The 16584-nt window shown below is 41.7% G+C and overlaps 1 protein-coding gene across 4 annotated transcripts in view; it reads left to right on the forward strand.

Annotated features, from left to right (window-relative positions):
• Positions 1-16584, forward strand: part of ccser1 (coiled-coil serine rich protein 1) — an 815269-nt gene that overhangs the window by 139489 nt on the left and 659196 nt on the right. For all 4 annotated transcript variants that reach the window (XM_062983628.1, XM_062983630.1, XM_008111053.3 and 1 more), the window contains exons 2-3: positions 1204-2581; positions 7976-8163. In XM_062983628.1, coding sequence (XP_062839698.1) covers positions 1246-2581; positions 7976-8163 — 1524 coding nt within the window. In that variant the 5' untranslated portion in view covers positions 1204-1245. The remainder of the gene's footprint in view (positions 1-1203; positions 2582-7975; positions 8164-16584) is intronic.

The following is a 16584-nucleotide window of genomic DNA, read 5'->3' on the forward strand; positions in this document are numbered from 1 at the left end:
TTCTGTTCAGTAAATTCAGCAACTCCAGCAGCTTACCCGCTGCACCACCATGGCTCTTTCAGTTAGCCATGCTCAAAAAAAAGTCGCATCCGATCTCCAAAAATGTTTGTGGGTCTCTATAAGTACTCCAGTACAATCCTGTGATATTTTTTTTTGTCCAAGCATAGTCAAAATATATGGTTTGCTGTTATCTGTGGTTTGAGGTATCCACAAGGGTATCTCCTAGCTTTGTGCATTTGTATAAAATCGCTACTCGTTTCTGCTTATTCCATTTGTATGGCCCCGTTTCTGTGTCCATCCACCGCTTCCGAAACTGGCACCATCTTTAATTTCACCATCCGAATATACAAATGCATTTTTCCCATTGGTGGCAATGAGCAGGCTGCCCAGGCTCTCCTTCCACTCAGTTTTAAGGCTAGAGGGGTGAAAATCTCCACACATGGAGGGCATATCTACCACTTTTAGCCCTCTGACTCGTACAAGGGTTGGGTCATACCCCGAATTTTAGGGTTTTTTCTTTCTTTCTATAAATCAAAACTCCTTAAAAACATTCCCTCTTTCCCTGCTGGTCCCGCCCTCTAACCTATGGGCTTAAGAGGGCAATGATTCTGAGATGTTTTACTCTCAATCTGCAGAGGAGACCTGAGGTTGAAGACAGGGCTTAAGGCAGCACTCATTCTGAGATGCCTCCCTCTCGATATGCAGAGGAGACTGAGGTTAAAGAATAAGCAGGTTGCAAAGCAGGCACTGAGGCAGGCAAGAGGCAACACATGTGGCAGGCAGAGCAGCAGCACCACCATCCACCAGCTAAGAAGGATGCACCCCGCAATGAGAGAGGCTTAGGAGAGGCAGTCATCCCATCAAATAGCCAAAGCCTTGCATGGTGACTTCAGTTCCGCCAAATCTGGCTCAGAATACCAGGAAATGCTCCCAGGGCTGATCAGGGAGTGCCACATGGAACAAACAGCAGCAAAGCAAATAGTTCTGTGCTGCTTTCACTTTCGTTTCACTGCTTCATCCGTGTGGGGAGGGGGTCTGCTGTACCATGCCATATGAATGAACGACACGGTACAAAAGCATGAATGAAACATATGAAATAAATACCACACCCTATTCTGGTATAATTTAATACTAGTAATTTAATAGTAGTATAATTTCTGTTCTAATATTCTAATATTCTTCTTATCTTCTCTACCCAAACAGATTTTAGTATTACCTGAATCTATCCAAGCACAACTGGTCCTGATGGGGGACTCAGGATCAAGACGTTCAATTATTGTGTCCCGACTGCCAATATTCCGGAGAAGTATTAGCCGAAGACAAAATTCTCTTCCCTCATCTCCAACTTCCAACAGTACTGTTGGTGTTCACAGCTCTTCACCCTCCAGCACTAACTCAAGCTCAGGAAGCACAGGCAAACGCCGGAGTCTGTTCCGCACACCCTCCATTAGCTTTCACCATAAGAAGGGGAGTGAACAGAAAACTGAACCTCCAAGCCAAACTGTTGGTATTTTGAATGGTTCTCAATCTAGCCACAGCAACGTTTTGCAGAAGCTGAATTTGGAGGAGCATGTGAAAAGCAGAGGGAGACATTCAGTAGGCTTCGGAAGTTCACGAAGCAAGAAGATTACAAGGTCCTTGACAGAGGACTTTGAAAAGGGGAGAGAGCCTTCCTCAAATAAAAATGTCTTTATAAACTGCATAAGGTCTGGGAAAAATGAAGGTGATGACTCTGGATTTACAGAGGAGCAAAGCAGATCTTCTGTCAGACGTTCCTCAAGAAAACTTCTCCCCAAATCCTTTTCAACACACTACAGGTTTTCAAAGCCAGTCCCTCAAAGTCAGTCAACCTCCTGTGAGAAGCAATCTTCTTGCTTGCTGGATATTAAATCTAGTGTTGAAAGTGAGCCTGTTTTAGCAAGATCCTCTCCTTCATGTTCTCCTGAGGTAATAGAATGTGTAGGCAGCTCTTTACAGTCACCAATGCTTTCCACTGACCTGACCACAGTACAGACACCTTCTGAATTTCTTGCATTGACTGAAGATTCTGTCTCAGAGGTCGATGGCCTGCCCAACTGTGGAAATTTGCACACAGAAACCTTTGCCCACAATGGTTCTACCTCTCAAATCTTCCTCAGTCCAGTTGCTGCTGCGGCTGTTGCTGCTCCTCTCCTTCCAAGGAAAGCAGATCATGCAGAAAGTGCTTCTCATTGTGGTGTTTTATCATCTGAAAGTCACAGGGCTAGAAATGTGCTGCTCCATGAAGCTGTATCAGAAAACTATGATTCTAATCGAAACCATGCAAATGCATTAGTACAAGAGCATCCTGCTAGACAGAACAGACACCCAGAAGAAGCAAACTTGGGAGCTGAAGTACAACTAAAACCATTTGTCTTAAGCCAGGGAGAAGTAACTGAACATTTTCCAAATGCACAGGGATTATTTAGGGACCAACAAGAAATTAAAGTACCTGAATCCATTAGAGAAACGATGCCAGTATCTGAATCTAAGAACATTCCTTTGCCATCGGAACCTCATCCTTTTCAAGTACAGCAGGGCTATGAAATAAACCATACAAAAGGTATGTATGATGGACATTTATTTTTTTCTGGAAGTGTTATTTTCTAAAAAGTAAAAAAAGGCATTTAACTGGAACTTTGGAGTGATGTAAAAGTGTTTGCAATCTTGCACTTTCAAGATCTGTGGCTAAAAGGATACTGGAAGAATATCTCACAGATGAATAATAGAGGTAATTTGGTGCTAGAAAGAGCAGATGTTGGGCTTTTAAAAAGGCAGAAAAGAATTAATTCATGTTACATGATGGTTGATCTATAGCATATGTTTTAAATGATGATTGATTTCCCAGGCCCCAGGTAGGCAATAGTATTGATTAATGTGAAAAGACATGATTCCTTGGTCTAAGAATTCACAATCAAAATTGACAAAATGGCTGGGGATGATGGAGCATAAGGATATTATAAAGGGGGGAAAGTACACTCATCCCCCACCTTGATACAATTAAGAACACAGAGCCAATGCAAAAGTAGGAAAAATGAATTAGACAATCTTTTACTTTTTTTAAAAAAAAACCTGAGAAAATGCCCCTTTATGAATCTTTAGACTCTGTGGTCAGTTTCCACTGGAGGTTCCACCAGAGGTTGACCATGATCACACTGGAAGATTTAGAGAATCCTAGAGAACCCTATTTGTCAAATTCACAATTAATCAAATCCTCAAAAGTTAAATCTGCAAATATGGAGAGCTGACTTTATATGAACATGAATTTAACTCTTACTTAGGGGATCCCTCGTAGTTCGAGGACGATAGTCTTCCATCCTTGGTATCTTGGGGGTGGGTTCTTAGGTGGCTGAAGAGACCTATTCTTGACCCGCATATTCTCCCGCAGTGAGGACATCGGTTTCCAGGTGGAAGGTGGTCCCGGTCGGGGTTAGCTTGACGCTCCTTCCTCTTGGCACGGTTCTCCCTTAAGCCCTCCGTTCGTGCCTCTTCGAACTCTGCAGCACTGCTGGTTACAGCTGACCTCCAATTGGAGCGCTCAAGGGCCAGGGCTTCCCAGTTCTCAGTGTCTATGCCACAGTTTTTAAGGTTGGCTTTGAGTCCATCTTTAAATCTCTTTTCCTGCCCACCAACATTCCGTTTCCCATTCTTGAGTTCGGAGTAGAGGAGCTGCTTTGGGAGACGGTGATCGGGCATTCGGACAACGTGGCCAGTCCAGCGGAGTTGATGGCGTAGGAGCATCGCTTCAATGCTGGTGGTCTTTGCTTCCTCAAGCACGCTGACATTTGTTCGCCTGTCTTCCAAAGAGATTTGCAGGATTTTCCTGAGGCAACGCTGATGGAAACGCTCCAGGAGTTTGGTGTGACGTCTGTAGACAGTCCACGTTTCGCAGGCGTAGAGCAGGGTTAGGAGGACAATGGCTTTATAAACAAGCACATTGGTATCTCTATGGATGTCCCGATCATCAAACACTCTCTGCTTCATACGGAAAAATGCTGCACTCGCAGAGCTCAGGCAGTGTTGTATTTCAGTGTCGATGTTGACTTTTGTGGAGAGATGGCTGCCAAGGTAGCGGAAATGGTCAACATTTTCTAATGTTACACCGTTAAGCTGTATTCCTGGCTTTGCAGAGGGATTAGCTGGTGCCTGTTGGAAGAGCACTTTGGTTTTCTCGATGTTCAGTGAGAGGCCGAGCTTCTCGTATGCTTCTGCGAAGGTGTTTAGAGTGGCTTGTAGGTCTTCTTCTGAATGCGCACAGACTATGTTGTCATCAGCATATTGGAGTTCTATAACAGATGTTGTGGTGACCTTGGTTTTGGCTCTCAGTCTGCTGAGGTTAAATAGCTTGCCATCTGTCCGATAGATGATTTCCACTCCGGTGGGAAGCTTCCCATCAACAAGGTGAAGTATCATAGCGATGAAGATGGAAAATAAGGTAGGGGCAATAACACATCCCTGCTTGACATCTGATTCCACCTTAAATGGGTCACTTTGGGAGCCGTTGCTGTCCAAGACTGTTGCCATCATGTCATCATGGAGGAGCCGCAGAATGTTCACAAATTTGTCAGGGCACCCGATTTTTTGGAGGATGGTCCAGAGAGCGCTGCGATTCACTGTGTCGAATGCCTTTGCAAGGTCAATGAATGCCATGTACAGAGGTTGGTTTTGTTCCCTGCATTTTTCTTGGAGCTGTCGAGCAGTGAAGATCATGTCCACTGTTCCTCTGGAGGGGCGGAAGCCATTCTGGGATTCTGGGAGGGTGTCTTCTGAGACAGGGAGAAGGCGGTTTGCAAGGATTCTTGCAAGGATTTTCCCGGCGGAGGTTAGAAGGGAGATACCACGATAGTTCCCGCAGTCTGTTCTGTCCCCTTTCTTGAAAAGGGTGATGATGGTGGCATCCTTGAAGTCAGCTGGGATTTTCTCGGTCATCCACACCTTTTCAATGAGGTGGTGGAGTTGTTGTATCAGCTCAGGTCCACCCTCTTTGAAGATTTCAGCAGGAATCCCATCAGGTCCGCTGGCTTTGTTGTTTTTTTGTTGGCTGATGGCATTGCTGACTTCTTCCAAACTAGGCAGTGCTGCAAGCTCATTCCTGGTTTGTTGTTGCAGGATTTGTGAGAGGGTCTCTTCGGCCACATTGGAGCTGCGATTCAGCAGGTTCTGGTAGTACTCTTTCCAATGTAGTGCAATTGATGTTTTGTCCTTCAGAATTTTGGTTCCATCTGATGAGCGTAGGGGCTGTATGCCATGGTTTCTTGGTCCATAAATGATCTTTGTGGTTGGAGGGTTGAAAGTCGTTCGTTGATGCCAGTGGGTGCTTCAGTCAGGTGCTTCACCAGGTCATTTCTGATCGCAAAGCCAACTCCGTGTATTCTTCGCTCTTCTTCAGGCAGTCCCTTCCAGAAGAAGGTGTAGCCTCCCTTTTCTTCCTTCAGCTGTCCCTCTCCTGCTCTCCGGGTCTCCTGAAGGGCTGCTATGTCAATCTTAAAGCGTCCCAGCTCCCTTGCAATGATAGCAGTCCTGCGTTCGGGGCGTTCACTGTCAGTGTTATCTAACAATGTCCGTACGTTCCATGTTCCAAAGTTCATTTTTCTTTTTTGGCCGCAGAGTGGTGACCCCTCTGGACGCGGCAGTCCAGTCAGGGTAGGAGAGGCAGACTATGTTTCGGGCACCTTTTCTAGCCCCTTCCCCATGTGGGGTGAGCAGAGCGGATCCTAAAAAGGGCTGCTCAGTCATGGATACAGCTGCCGGACTACTCAACTGCCTCGGTCCTTGAGGTAGAACGACTGAGTCCATATCCACTGCCCATGTGCCAGTCTGTGACTAGGGGCTTCCAGATTTCACAGTCCTGCCCCCGTCACCACTCGCTGATCGCCATGGGACTTTTGTAGGTTTGTTTTTATTTTTGTTGGAAGACGCCTGTGCGTGATTTTTTTTAATGTGTGGAGATCGGTGCACGGCCAGTCAACACACAGTCTTCACAGAGTGAGGTTCCAGCAGTGGTGTGGTTAACACAACGAAAGTGGCTTCTCAGTCTGTTGCAGCCTTCATCCGCCTTCACAGCCGTTGTAACATGTACCATGTTATCCTCCGCCTGCTCCGCCGTTGAGGTCTTTGGGTCTTCGGATTGTGCTTGGTCTGGAACCTCCCCTGCGGCCACTCCTGGGAGTGCATCACTCCAGTGGTTGTGCCCACAGGTTCATCGGAACACGCAAGCCCCCTCACCACGGCAAGGTGACAATCCATCGAGGGGGATTTAACTCTAGTCACACATACTATGATGGATCTTTTCCAAGAATGACAAACAGGACACTGTTGGCTGGTCTGAAGAGTTAGACCACAGTGTTATTAAAGCATGATAGGCACAGTATATACTGCTAAAGGTAGTGGTGTTGGTGATACTTGTATATAACACACCAATTAGATTACATGAGCTGAAGCTGAAATATCTGGCTATCCTAACTCATAGAGTTCATGTCTAAGCCATTATTACCTGCCAATTCCTCTAACAGATCATCTGGTTGGGACACAGTAAATTGCCCTGTGGTAGACCTAAATCTGCAGAATAGTACACCTAGCTGCTCCATACAATTTGATGCTTAAGATTCACTTGTTAGTTTTATACTCTGCTGTTTTCCTCCTCTCCTTTGTACATGGCATTTCTTCCCAACTCCTGCTAGAGCAACCAACATCTGTCTGGCAGTTATCCTTCAGCTAAAAGATTGCTGGTGTCTTGTGTTGTATTTCTGACTCAGAATAGCTGGGGCCATGTTTAATAGACAGTGTAGGGAATAGGCTTGTCTCCTCCCCAAATTACAATTTCACAATGAGACCTTGGCCTCAAATTCCCACAAAAGCATGAACATCTGGTCACAATGAGACTGTCACAAACTTAAAGTGAGACTAAATGTAGAAGATTGGGGGGGGGGGCTATCACCAGCTCTTGACTCCATGCAATCTCTTTCCCTATAAGGATGGTGGTGAGAATTATTTCACCAGACCAGTTTTCTGCATTCTCCCTTCCTCTAGCAGTCTTTGCTTTTATCTTCTTGCCTTTATTATTCCAATGTGTTATATTTCTGCTTTAATAAAATTCACAATTCATCATCATCCTGCCCTTCAAGTTTCTTAATTTACTTCTCGAAATTGTAGTTTAAGTTTCTATCTAAACATTGGTTCTTGGCATAATATAATTGGGCTGCTTTCGTAGCATAATTATTTGTTGTTCTACATGACATTTGACATTCATTCAGGTTAGCATCTTTCAAAATGTAATTCATAATGCTTCAATCTTCAGTCCTGTCTTAGAATGCAAGCACGTTGTATTTGGTATGTTAATATATCACCTTCTCTTCCCTTCACCCCAACACTCCTATCCAGGCAGTTAACCAACCAGATTTAGACTTGCTGAGGTTCTACAAGTTTTCTGCATCATAGGTGAAATAGGAGAGCTTTTTAATCAAACCCTCATTGCTTCTTGTGATATTCTCAACTTCACCCTTTAAAACCAACAAACAGTCAGTTTACACAATCATTTGACATGTTGTGGTTGTTCTCCATCTTGCCTAATATTTTCCCAAGAACTTTGAGTCAAGTATTGTTATGGTCTTTTCTGAATGTAATACTTAAAAGTAAACCCGTTGGAGTTAACTCTGTTTTTCAGTAAGGTGGTTCTGTGTACAAAAATCATTCAAATCCAATATAAAATAAGACAATGCTGCTTATACAACCCACACAAGATCTCCACAACTCTGAAGAACCCCCCTCCCAACTCCCAAGAATTGCTCCAAAGTTGGTCAAGAATAAGACTATTCATATTGAACATTCCTGAACCTCCCCTGGAGTTTGAGATTAGAGATCTCAGATTAGAGATTAGTTGCCCACCCTGGTGTACAAAAATGTTCATCTTTTCTGATATGGGTGCTGACCGCCTGTGTATGTGACTCTCTCTTTACAGTAAATCTTGCCAGTAGCTTTAGCCCATATCGAGAGGGAAGATTCATAGAAAAACGATTGAGGTCCTCTTCAGAAGGCACTGCTGGGAGTAGCCGGATGATCTTAAAGCCAAAGGATGGAAGCTTAGAAGAATCCAACAGTCTACGAAAGCAAAGAGCAAGCTCCTCCTCATCAAAAATGAACAGTATGGTGAGTTTTCAGAACATGCCAAGACATATTATTCACATAATTACTGCTTCTTTCCCTCTTGTTCTTAATGAAAATTAAAACAAAAAAGTAATTTCAACTGCGAAAATGTGGTGCTATGCAGGTAGTGAAAGGAATGAGATGATCTTGTAGTACCATTTTTTTTCAAAAGTGTGATAAATAACATTGATTTATAAATCATCATCATCATCATCATCATCATCATCATCATCATCTTTATTTGTAGACTGCCCCATCTCCCCGAAGGGACTCAGGGCAGTTTTCAACTCTTATGGCAAACATTCAATGCCAACAAAGAAACATATGAACAAAACAATATAAGTAAAAAAATAAGTAAAAAAAAAAAACAATAATTACTTGAACTTAATACAAAATAGCAATTATTCAAACAATAAAACTGAACCACCCTAACAAATATTATCACATGTTATAAATTTAAGCAGGATAAAAATTTAAAACAGCTAATACCTTGATTAAAAAATAACATGATTATCCACAACTAACAGGCATGAAATCAATTCCAGTATCTAGAAAGGGTTTAATATATCTAGAAGATGTTATATGTTGAGATGTATTAGTCTTCCTCTTCTCTGTACTCCAGGGTGCAACTTTTTAAAGGTAAAGGGAGAGGGGGTGGTTTTTACTTCTTTTGGGAGGGAGTTTCAGAGACAGGGAGTGATCATGTAGAAAACCCCCCTCTCTCGTTCCCACCAGCCGTGCTTGCGACAGGGGTGGGACCTAGAGTAGGGCCTCCTTTGCAGATTGCAGTGGTTGAGCTGGTTTGTAAATGGAGATGTGGTTCTGCAAATAGTCTGGACCTGAACCATTTAGGATGTTATAGGTAACACGGAAGCAGATTGGCAGCCAGTGGAGCTGCAGCAGCATGGGAAGCGTCCTCTCTTGATATGGCGCTCCTGTTAGTAACCTGGCTGCTGATCTCTGTACCAGTTGCAACTTCCAGACTGCCTTCAAAGGCAACCTCATGTAGAGAGCATTTCAGTAGTCCAAATGGGATGTAACCAAGGCGTGGTTATTTTCTAGATAAAGAACTGGGTCAGAATTTCAAGTGTTGTAGTGCTGCAAAAACTTGAGACAGCTGCAGGGACATTGCTCTCTACTTTCCTCCATTTCAGTCTCTCTTTCTTCAGACTGTAAATATTAAGACAAAAGGAATCTTGTTAACTGGCAATGGAAATGCTTTACATCCAAAAAGCAATTTCAGTCTATGGCAATTTCATAGAAATTTCAGAAAGCAGGACTATTAAAGAGCAGAGCATGGATTTCTGTATTACAACTCCCAGAATCACAGGGGTAACATGTCCTCTGTTCCATTAATCATACTGCTTGGGGAGAAGTATGTTTTAGATTCCTCTGATTCTTCTGTCCATCTGCTTCATTGCATGATCCCCTGTTCCATATTTTCAGGAAATGGAAAGAAAACCTTTCTACAAGTCCCTTTCCCACATGGTGTGAAATATTATAATTTTGTTGCATTCCTCCATGATCATGTTTTCCTTCAAATCAAAAAAGCCCAATGTTATGAAGGCATGATGATTTAAATCCTTGATTACTTGGGCTGCTTTCTTGCATCCTTCCATGCTCTTCATTGTTCTTTCTACAATTTTGTGGTAAGAACTTTCTGCAGTGGTTGGAGCATTATCTCCGCTGACATACCACAGGAGAGGCACCCAGATGTGAAGAATGCAAATCAGGCCGGTATGATGTCAATGTGCACTGCAGATCACTATTTGGGATTTCTGCTTTCTCCTGTCCTATGGTCATTCGACTGTGGCATTGGAGCAGGTCCTGTAGACGGGTGTTTCAAACTTCAAATCCTAGAAGCCCCTGCCAGCTTAGCCCACTGTCTGAGAACTGATGTCTTAAAAAATCTGGACGAATCGTTATCCTAGGTAGTCCAGTAAATTCCCACCTCTCACTCCATTATCTGGAATTTCATCTGTAGCTACATTTCCATTACAATCTATTTTTTTCTTTTAAATTCTGGAATATAGTCATCTGATAAAATCATAGAAGGCAACCAAATGTTGTTGTCTTGCCTTTATCATGAGCCACTTCTGCTTTCTCCTGTCCTATGATCATTCGTGTGTGTGTGTGTGTGTGTACACACACACACACACACACACACACACACACACACACACTATTTTGGGGGGAAAATGTGGGATATGAATTCCAAGATGAAATGAAACCAAATGATTCAGCCAATCCTCAGTGGAATTTCCTAATGTCCCTGAAGAGGGCAGCATTGCATTTTTAAAAAGATAATATTTTTAAGGATACATATAATACCTTGTGTTATCCAAGTCAGTGAATCTCTAAAAAGTCATTTTTGTGCAAAGGAAGCTTTGTAGTCAATAAGATGCCCTTCAGACATAAAAGAAAATAAGCCCTTTTAAGATCCCAGTCATTTTCTACTTGTCACTTGCAGGAAGTGATGACTTCCCTTTGCCTTGAGTGGCCAGGGAATATCTGGATTCGGAAAGACTGATAAGATAGCAGGTTTTCAGAGAATGTTAAGCTAAAGAGCAAAGGGAACCAAGAGGGGACAGATATGAAAGAGAGTATCTAGGAAACAGGTGCACTTTTCTCCCTCTGCAGCTAACTGATCGAAGTATTTCTTCGGAAATGTCAGTCCTTTAGTATCTAGCTGTAGCACAAAGCCTGAATGGTATTTCTGGGCACTGGGGAATAGGAAAGCAAAACGTTAAACATCAGTGGTGTATTGCATGCACAATGAAGCCTTCTGCCTCTGTTGCCCTTTGCAGCTGAGCTCATTGCAAGAGACACAATTTAATTTGATTCCTGTGGAGATGAAATTATGATCCCTTTCCATTAAAGACCCACTCATCCTTATGAAATCTATCTATTTAAACCTCTTGCTACTTGCTTGCAATCATTACACTATGCAACAAAATTTGAAAAAAAAATCTGTTCCTGGTTTGGAAGTATTATTTCCTGATTAATTGTGCAGTACTTACTTTGAAAGTCGTTCTACTCCAGAAACTTCATTTTTGTGGCTGCCATTTTAACCTTTCCATGTGCCATTTTTTTTTACCTTTTTTACATAAGGCAAATACAAAGTTTTTGCAGTTTAATAAACTTTTCCATGTTTTTATGATAGAACCAATTAGGAAATGATATTTATAGCCCAGGAACAAAAATTGTGTTACACAGTGATATATCACAGAGCTGTTTCTCCATATCTTTTTCTCCTCCTTCTCCTTGTCTCTTTTTTCTTCCTTGAGGTTTCAGGGCTAAATCAGAGGTAGTTTGAATTCGAATGAAATCCACCTTCAAAATAGGGTAACAGTATTTTCACAACCAGTCCTGTGAGTGCTCCTCCCTTCCTTTGGAGTTAACAATTATTGCATTTCTTTTCCAGAGTTTTTGTTTCATTTTGAATTGATCATCCTTGCAGTAATTGATTTACTCCACAAGGTGTCATTGTTACTCTTCTTTCTCTAAAACAGAAAACTTGGAAAATTCTACGCAGCGAATAAAGTTTAGTATTACAATACAACCTTCCACCCATTGGACCAGTACCCATGGTTTCAGTGATCAGCATCTGACAAAATATGTCCTTCATAGCTATTTTCTAGGTACTTTGGCAAGCCTCTATGGTAGTCTTAGGACAGGGGCCCTTCATTTCATCGGGGCTTGCTATTATCTATTTTTTTGTGTATCCAATCCATGCCCAGTCTAGGAATGTATCCCATGCAATATTGGGATTGTTGTACCATAATATGTTAGTTCTGGGAAGGAAAGCAATGGTCTCTGTTAGGTTTTGTATTTGGGGTTTCCTCCAAATGTCTGGCAGCAGTTTCTCAAACACTGGTGAGGTATATTTGATTACAGGTGTCTTCCATACAGCTGAATAAGATCCCATATTTTCTGCTTTGAACTGGAATATATGGCAGTGTGGACTCAGATAACTCAGTTCAAAGCAGATATTGTGGGATTTTCTGCCTTGATATTCTGGGTTATAGGGCTGTGTGGAAAGGCCCCTAGTTAAATATATAGCAGCTGCATTTTGGAGCAATTAGTCTGCAAGGGAAGCCTCATATACAATCAATTATATTCATCTAAACACCTTGTTATCTGAACATAGCCAGGCTGCTTGCATCTACTCTTGATGTCTTTTGCACCTACACAAATGTAGTAAAGTGGTATTATGTCAATTTCTCCAGTCATAACAGTACACCGTCTTTTCTGTACACACATTGTAGCCACATTAGTTATTAAGGCTTAAGTGTCATCAAGCAGGATTTAAAAATGCAGCATTTAAAAAGTCAGACTGGTGTTACTTTTCCTCTAGCCCCCATGTGTGATGAAACATTCAAGGTTGCTGCCTTATATTTTTCCTTTTATTGAAAAATTACTTTTCAAGTCACTTCAGTTTTCTTTTTTAGAGTATGTATTAAGAAAAACATGAACATACTTAGACCAGTGGAGAATCAGTTCCTCCTAAGATAATGGACTGCAACTACTGTCATCCCTGACCAGTGGATGATTAAGTCCTAGTGCAGTTTGAAATCTTAGGAAAAGTAGTGCCTGTAATTTGGTACATCTGTTGAAATCCCTGACAGTTGATACCATAGTCCAGCTTCCAGGCATAAAAATAACACTGCGACATAATGCAAATTAGTTTATAAAGTATTCCAAATGGGAAGTATATCATTAGTATGTGTGTTTTTGGAGGAGAATGTGGAGGTTTTTCCTAGTGCTAAGGTATCTGTGTGTTTCTATATAGGATAATTGTTTTACGATTCAGGGAGAAGCAGATGTAGAAAACCTCCATTCATGGCTAGCTTTGTGCAGGATACAATTTGATATGTCTGCTGGCAGTCGGTTTGATTCCTTATGCTTTTTAGGGAGGGAGTCGGGGATCCTGGTTAAAATGCAAGCTGTCACAGCTGCTTTGTTACAAAAGCTGAACAACATTATCTGATTGAGAACAAAACAGAGCTTGTAGATGAGCAGGTCTTTGAACCTGAATCTTTTAATTCAGCACAGGGACCACTCATTTTCAGATATTATTAGAATAGAAACACTGCAGAACAACAACCTGGGACTTGAGCATTTTATGTGCTTCTAATTTTAAGGTCAACTCAGTTGGCTGCATTAACGCTGAAAAAAGACCTTGTAAACAACAAAGGCCTCTAGCTGAGCATATATTTCCTACCACAGCTGTCAAAAATTGCATTTGTACCTGGGGTACACATTGAACATGACTTACTTTAGCAGGTTCATGACTTAATCGAATGTGGACTTTATACATCAAATGTACTGGGAAAATACACTTGGAGGCTTGTGATGGGGAACACGTGCACTGCATATTGGTGCTTCCAAGCACAACATGTAGCTTAAATTAACTATCATAATTGGCTATATCTATAATTATAGAAGTACAGTGTTTTTAATGTTTTGATGTGTGGTCTGTGGATAGGATTGTTTTATTGGTTTTGCACAGATTTCTGTTTCTTGTTCTGTGTTTTGAGGCTACAGATCAGAATGATATTAGTGCCCATATCTATGCAAAGTCCTACATTCTTCTTGAGTTGAAATTATACTTCAAGTCATCTTGCTATATTCCTATGGTTTTGCACAATTGCCTGTTTAAGAAGATGTAACATTAAATACCAAAGCCAAAATTGCCCAAGCCATAGTATTTCTGCATTAAATGTATGGTTGTGAAAGGTGAACAGTAAAAAAAAACTGAAAAGAAGAAAAACATTAGAAATCTGCTGCTGGAGAAGAGTTCTCTAGATACCACAGATCAGTAAAAACAACACCAACCCAACAAATAAATGGGTCTTAAAGCAAATCAAGTCTGAATTCTCACTAGACATATCATGAGATGGTGTGATTAATTGGAAAAGGAACTAATGCTTGGTAAGTGGAAGTTAGGAGGTAAGAGAAAAGCTGCATACAGGTGAATTGATTCAATCAAGAAAGCCATGACCTTGAGTGAACAAGATCAGAGCAGGGCAGTTGATGACTAAGGCTCTTGGTGGTCTCTCATTCATAAGGTCACCATAAGTCAAAGTTAACAGGAAATAGCAGCAACAAACTCTCCAACAAATATTTAATGTGTTAGATCTGTACAGGTATTTGTGCCCCAGAGGGATTTAGCTTTATGCCCTCTGATTTTCCAGCTCTCTGAATTCAGCTCTGAATGTGTAGAAGGTGATAGGAAAGCCAACAGGAACACAAGTGACAGGACAGGACCAAAGTGTTTTTCTCTCTTTCTCCCCTTGTATTGTCCATTTAGACTCGGCACCTGTGATGTCTGATATATACACTTTGCTCACTCCACCATAGACAATTTTATTCAGAAAAGATTTGTGAGCTACTTTGAAAAGTTTCAGTGATACAGAGGACAAAACTGAATGCAGATGCCATAAAATCTGTACAGCTGTGCCGTCGCGCGTGGGGCTATAACTCTTAGCGAAAGAGGCATGGACGTGACATCTTTCCCCAGGGGATTGCTTCTTGCCCTCCTTTAGGGAAACTGGAACTTCCAAGGACCAAAACACTGTAGATAACTCAAAACTGGTTTTATTGTTCACAAAAGGTTATCCCTTTAAGGCAATAAGCTGGAAGTTTCAAAGGGGTAAAGGAAAATACATTACAGTCTTTGGTTGTCTTAAGTCCAAGGAGCTCTGCAGCTGAGAAGCTTTTCCAGGTCCCTCTTTCTCAATGGCTGTGAATGCCGGAGCAATCCTCAGCCTCAGTCCAAATGACCTATGTTTGAAGACACAGTCTTCCTTTGGTGCCAAAAACTGATTTGAAGGCGCTTGAAACTCCTCAAGCGCCTTCAGGTTGGCCCTGAACATGAAGCATAAGTCTCAAGGGTAAGAACCTTAGAATTGGTGCTGAGAGCTAACTTAATCAAGGGCTTTTAGCGCCAAGTCTCTCTTTCACGTCCATCTGGTAGAAAGCTTGATGGTGGAATGAGAAAGGAAACACTGACCCACTCCAGGAAAGGGTGGAGTCAAACAATTGAGCTGAGGGAGTAATATTACTGGTGCAAACAACATTGATTGACAGCTATAAATAACCAATCAATCCAACTACATTTACAGGATAAAGGCAAAATCAGGCATGATACAACAATAAAATCTTGCAACTTACAGTTCGACATATAGATGGCGCCACTTGCGCCGTCACAACAGCTGTCCCTCCATATCATCCATAGCATGACTTTTTAAAAACTGGGCACTTGGTGTCTCTCTGGCTGGGCTTTTGAGTGAAAATGTCAAATATTTGCATTATATTAAAAATACACCGGGGGGGGGGGGGGGAGCTGCTTAGGTGGACTGGCTAAGAGCAACTGGTGTTGTACGAGTGGGCTTCTGGGACTTCATGTAGCTGCACCCCTTACATTAAGCATGGTTTAGCTGTAACATTCAACATGCTGACACCTTTGGTATATACCTTTGGTATATTTATATTTCTGAGAAGTATAAATTCATAAATGCAGATTTAGAACAGAACAGATAAGAAAAATGATATACGTGGCTACAATTCATATATCATAAGCCTCATTCTTTCTCTGCAAACCTTTCTTTTAAAACAAGAAATGTAAAGCTAGGCTGTTAGATGTCTCCGCTGTGGTGAATGGCTATGCTTTGACTCAAACTCAGGCATCTCTTTGGAGTTCTGACAGGTGAGGGATAAAAGAAGTAATGCAGGGATGCTGTGCCAGCTTATGTGGGGAGAAAAGCTCCATTAATGCATGATATGAGTCTTGCATACAGCCCAGCATTCTAGGAGACCTAGCATAACAAATACTGTCTGTGGTATCATAAAAATTTGTCAACTCTTAACACTAGTTCCTTGAAGCATCCTTATTTCAGCACGGTAGGAGGCCTATAGGGTGTCTTGACTAAAGACATTCAAAGATATTCAGAGTTTCCCCCCTCCCCAAATATTTGTTTTTAAAAATTCCTTCCAGCAGGGGGTTGGATAAAAGGGTTTGAGATCCTCTGTTCTTGATACTGTGTTTGCATTCCTTTTATGTTTAGAGATTAACTACAATTTCCCTTCCTTGTCTTTATCACTCCACTGGAAACTAATAGAAGGGATCACTAATGCCAAGTCCAGTTTTGAGCTTCCTGTAATGAAAAATGGAACCACAAGTCCATTAAAAATGTACCATGCAGATGCTTTGAGAGAAATGATGGCACAAGTTTTTAAGTGTGGAGAACCAGTTCATTGATTCACAAGTTATATTGGAATGTAAATGCGTCTTCCATTTCAGTAGATCATTGGCTGCTCACGTATTGCATAGTGGCTTAAATGGCTTTATTCACAGTTCATTGTTTAAGAGATATGAATATATAATTGCGTTTCTGCCCACACTTCAAATTGTGCGGCAAG

Source organism: Anolis carolinensis, chromosome 5 (assembly GCF_035594765.1).
Source record: "Anolis carolinensis isolate JA03-04 chromosome 5, rAnoCar3.1.pri, whole genome shotgun sequence".
NCBI classification, from domain to species: Eukaryota; Metazoa; Chordata; class Lepidosauria; order Squamata; family Dactyloidae; genus Anolis; species Anolis carolinensis.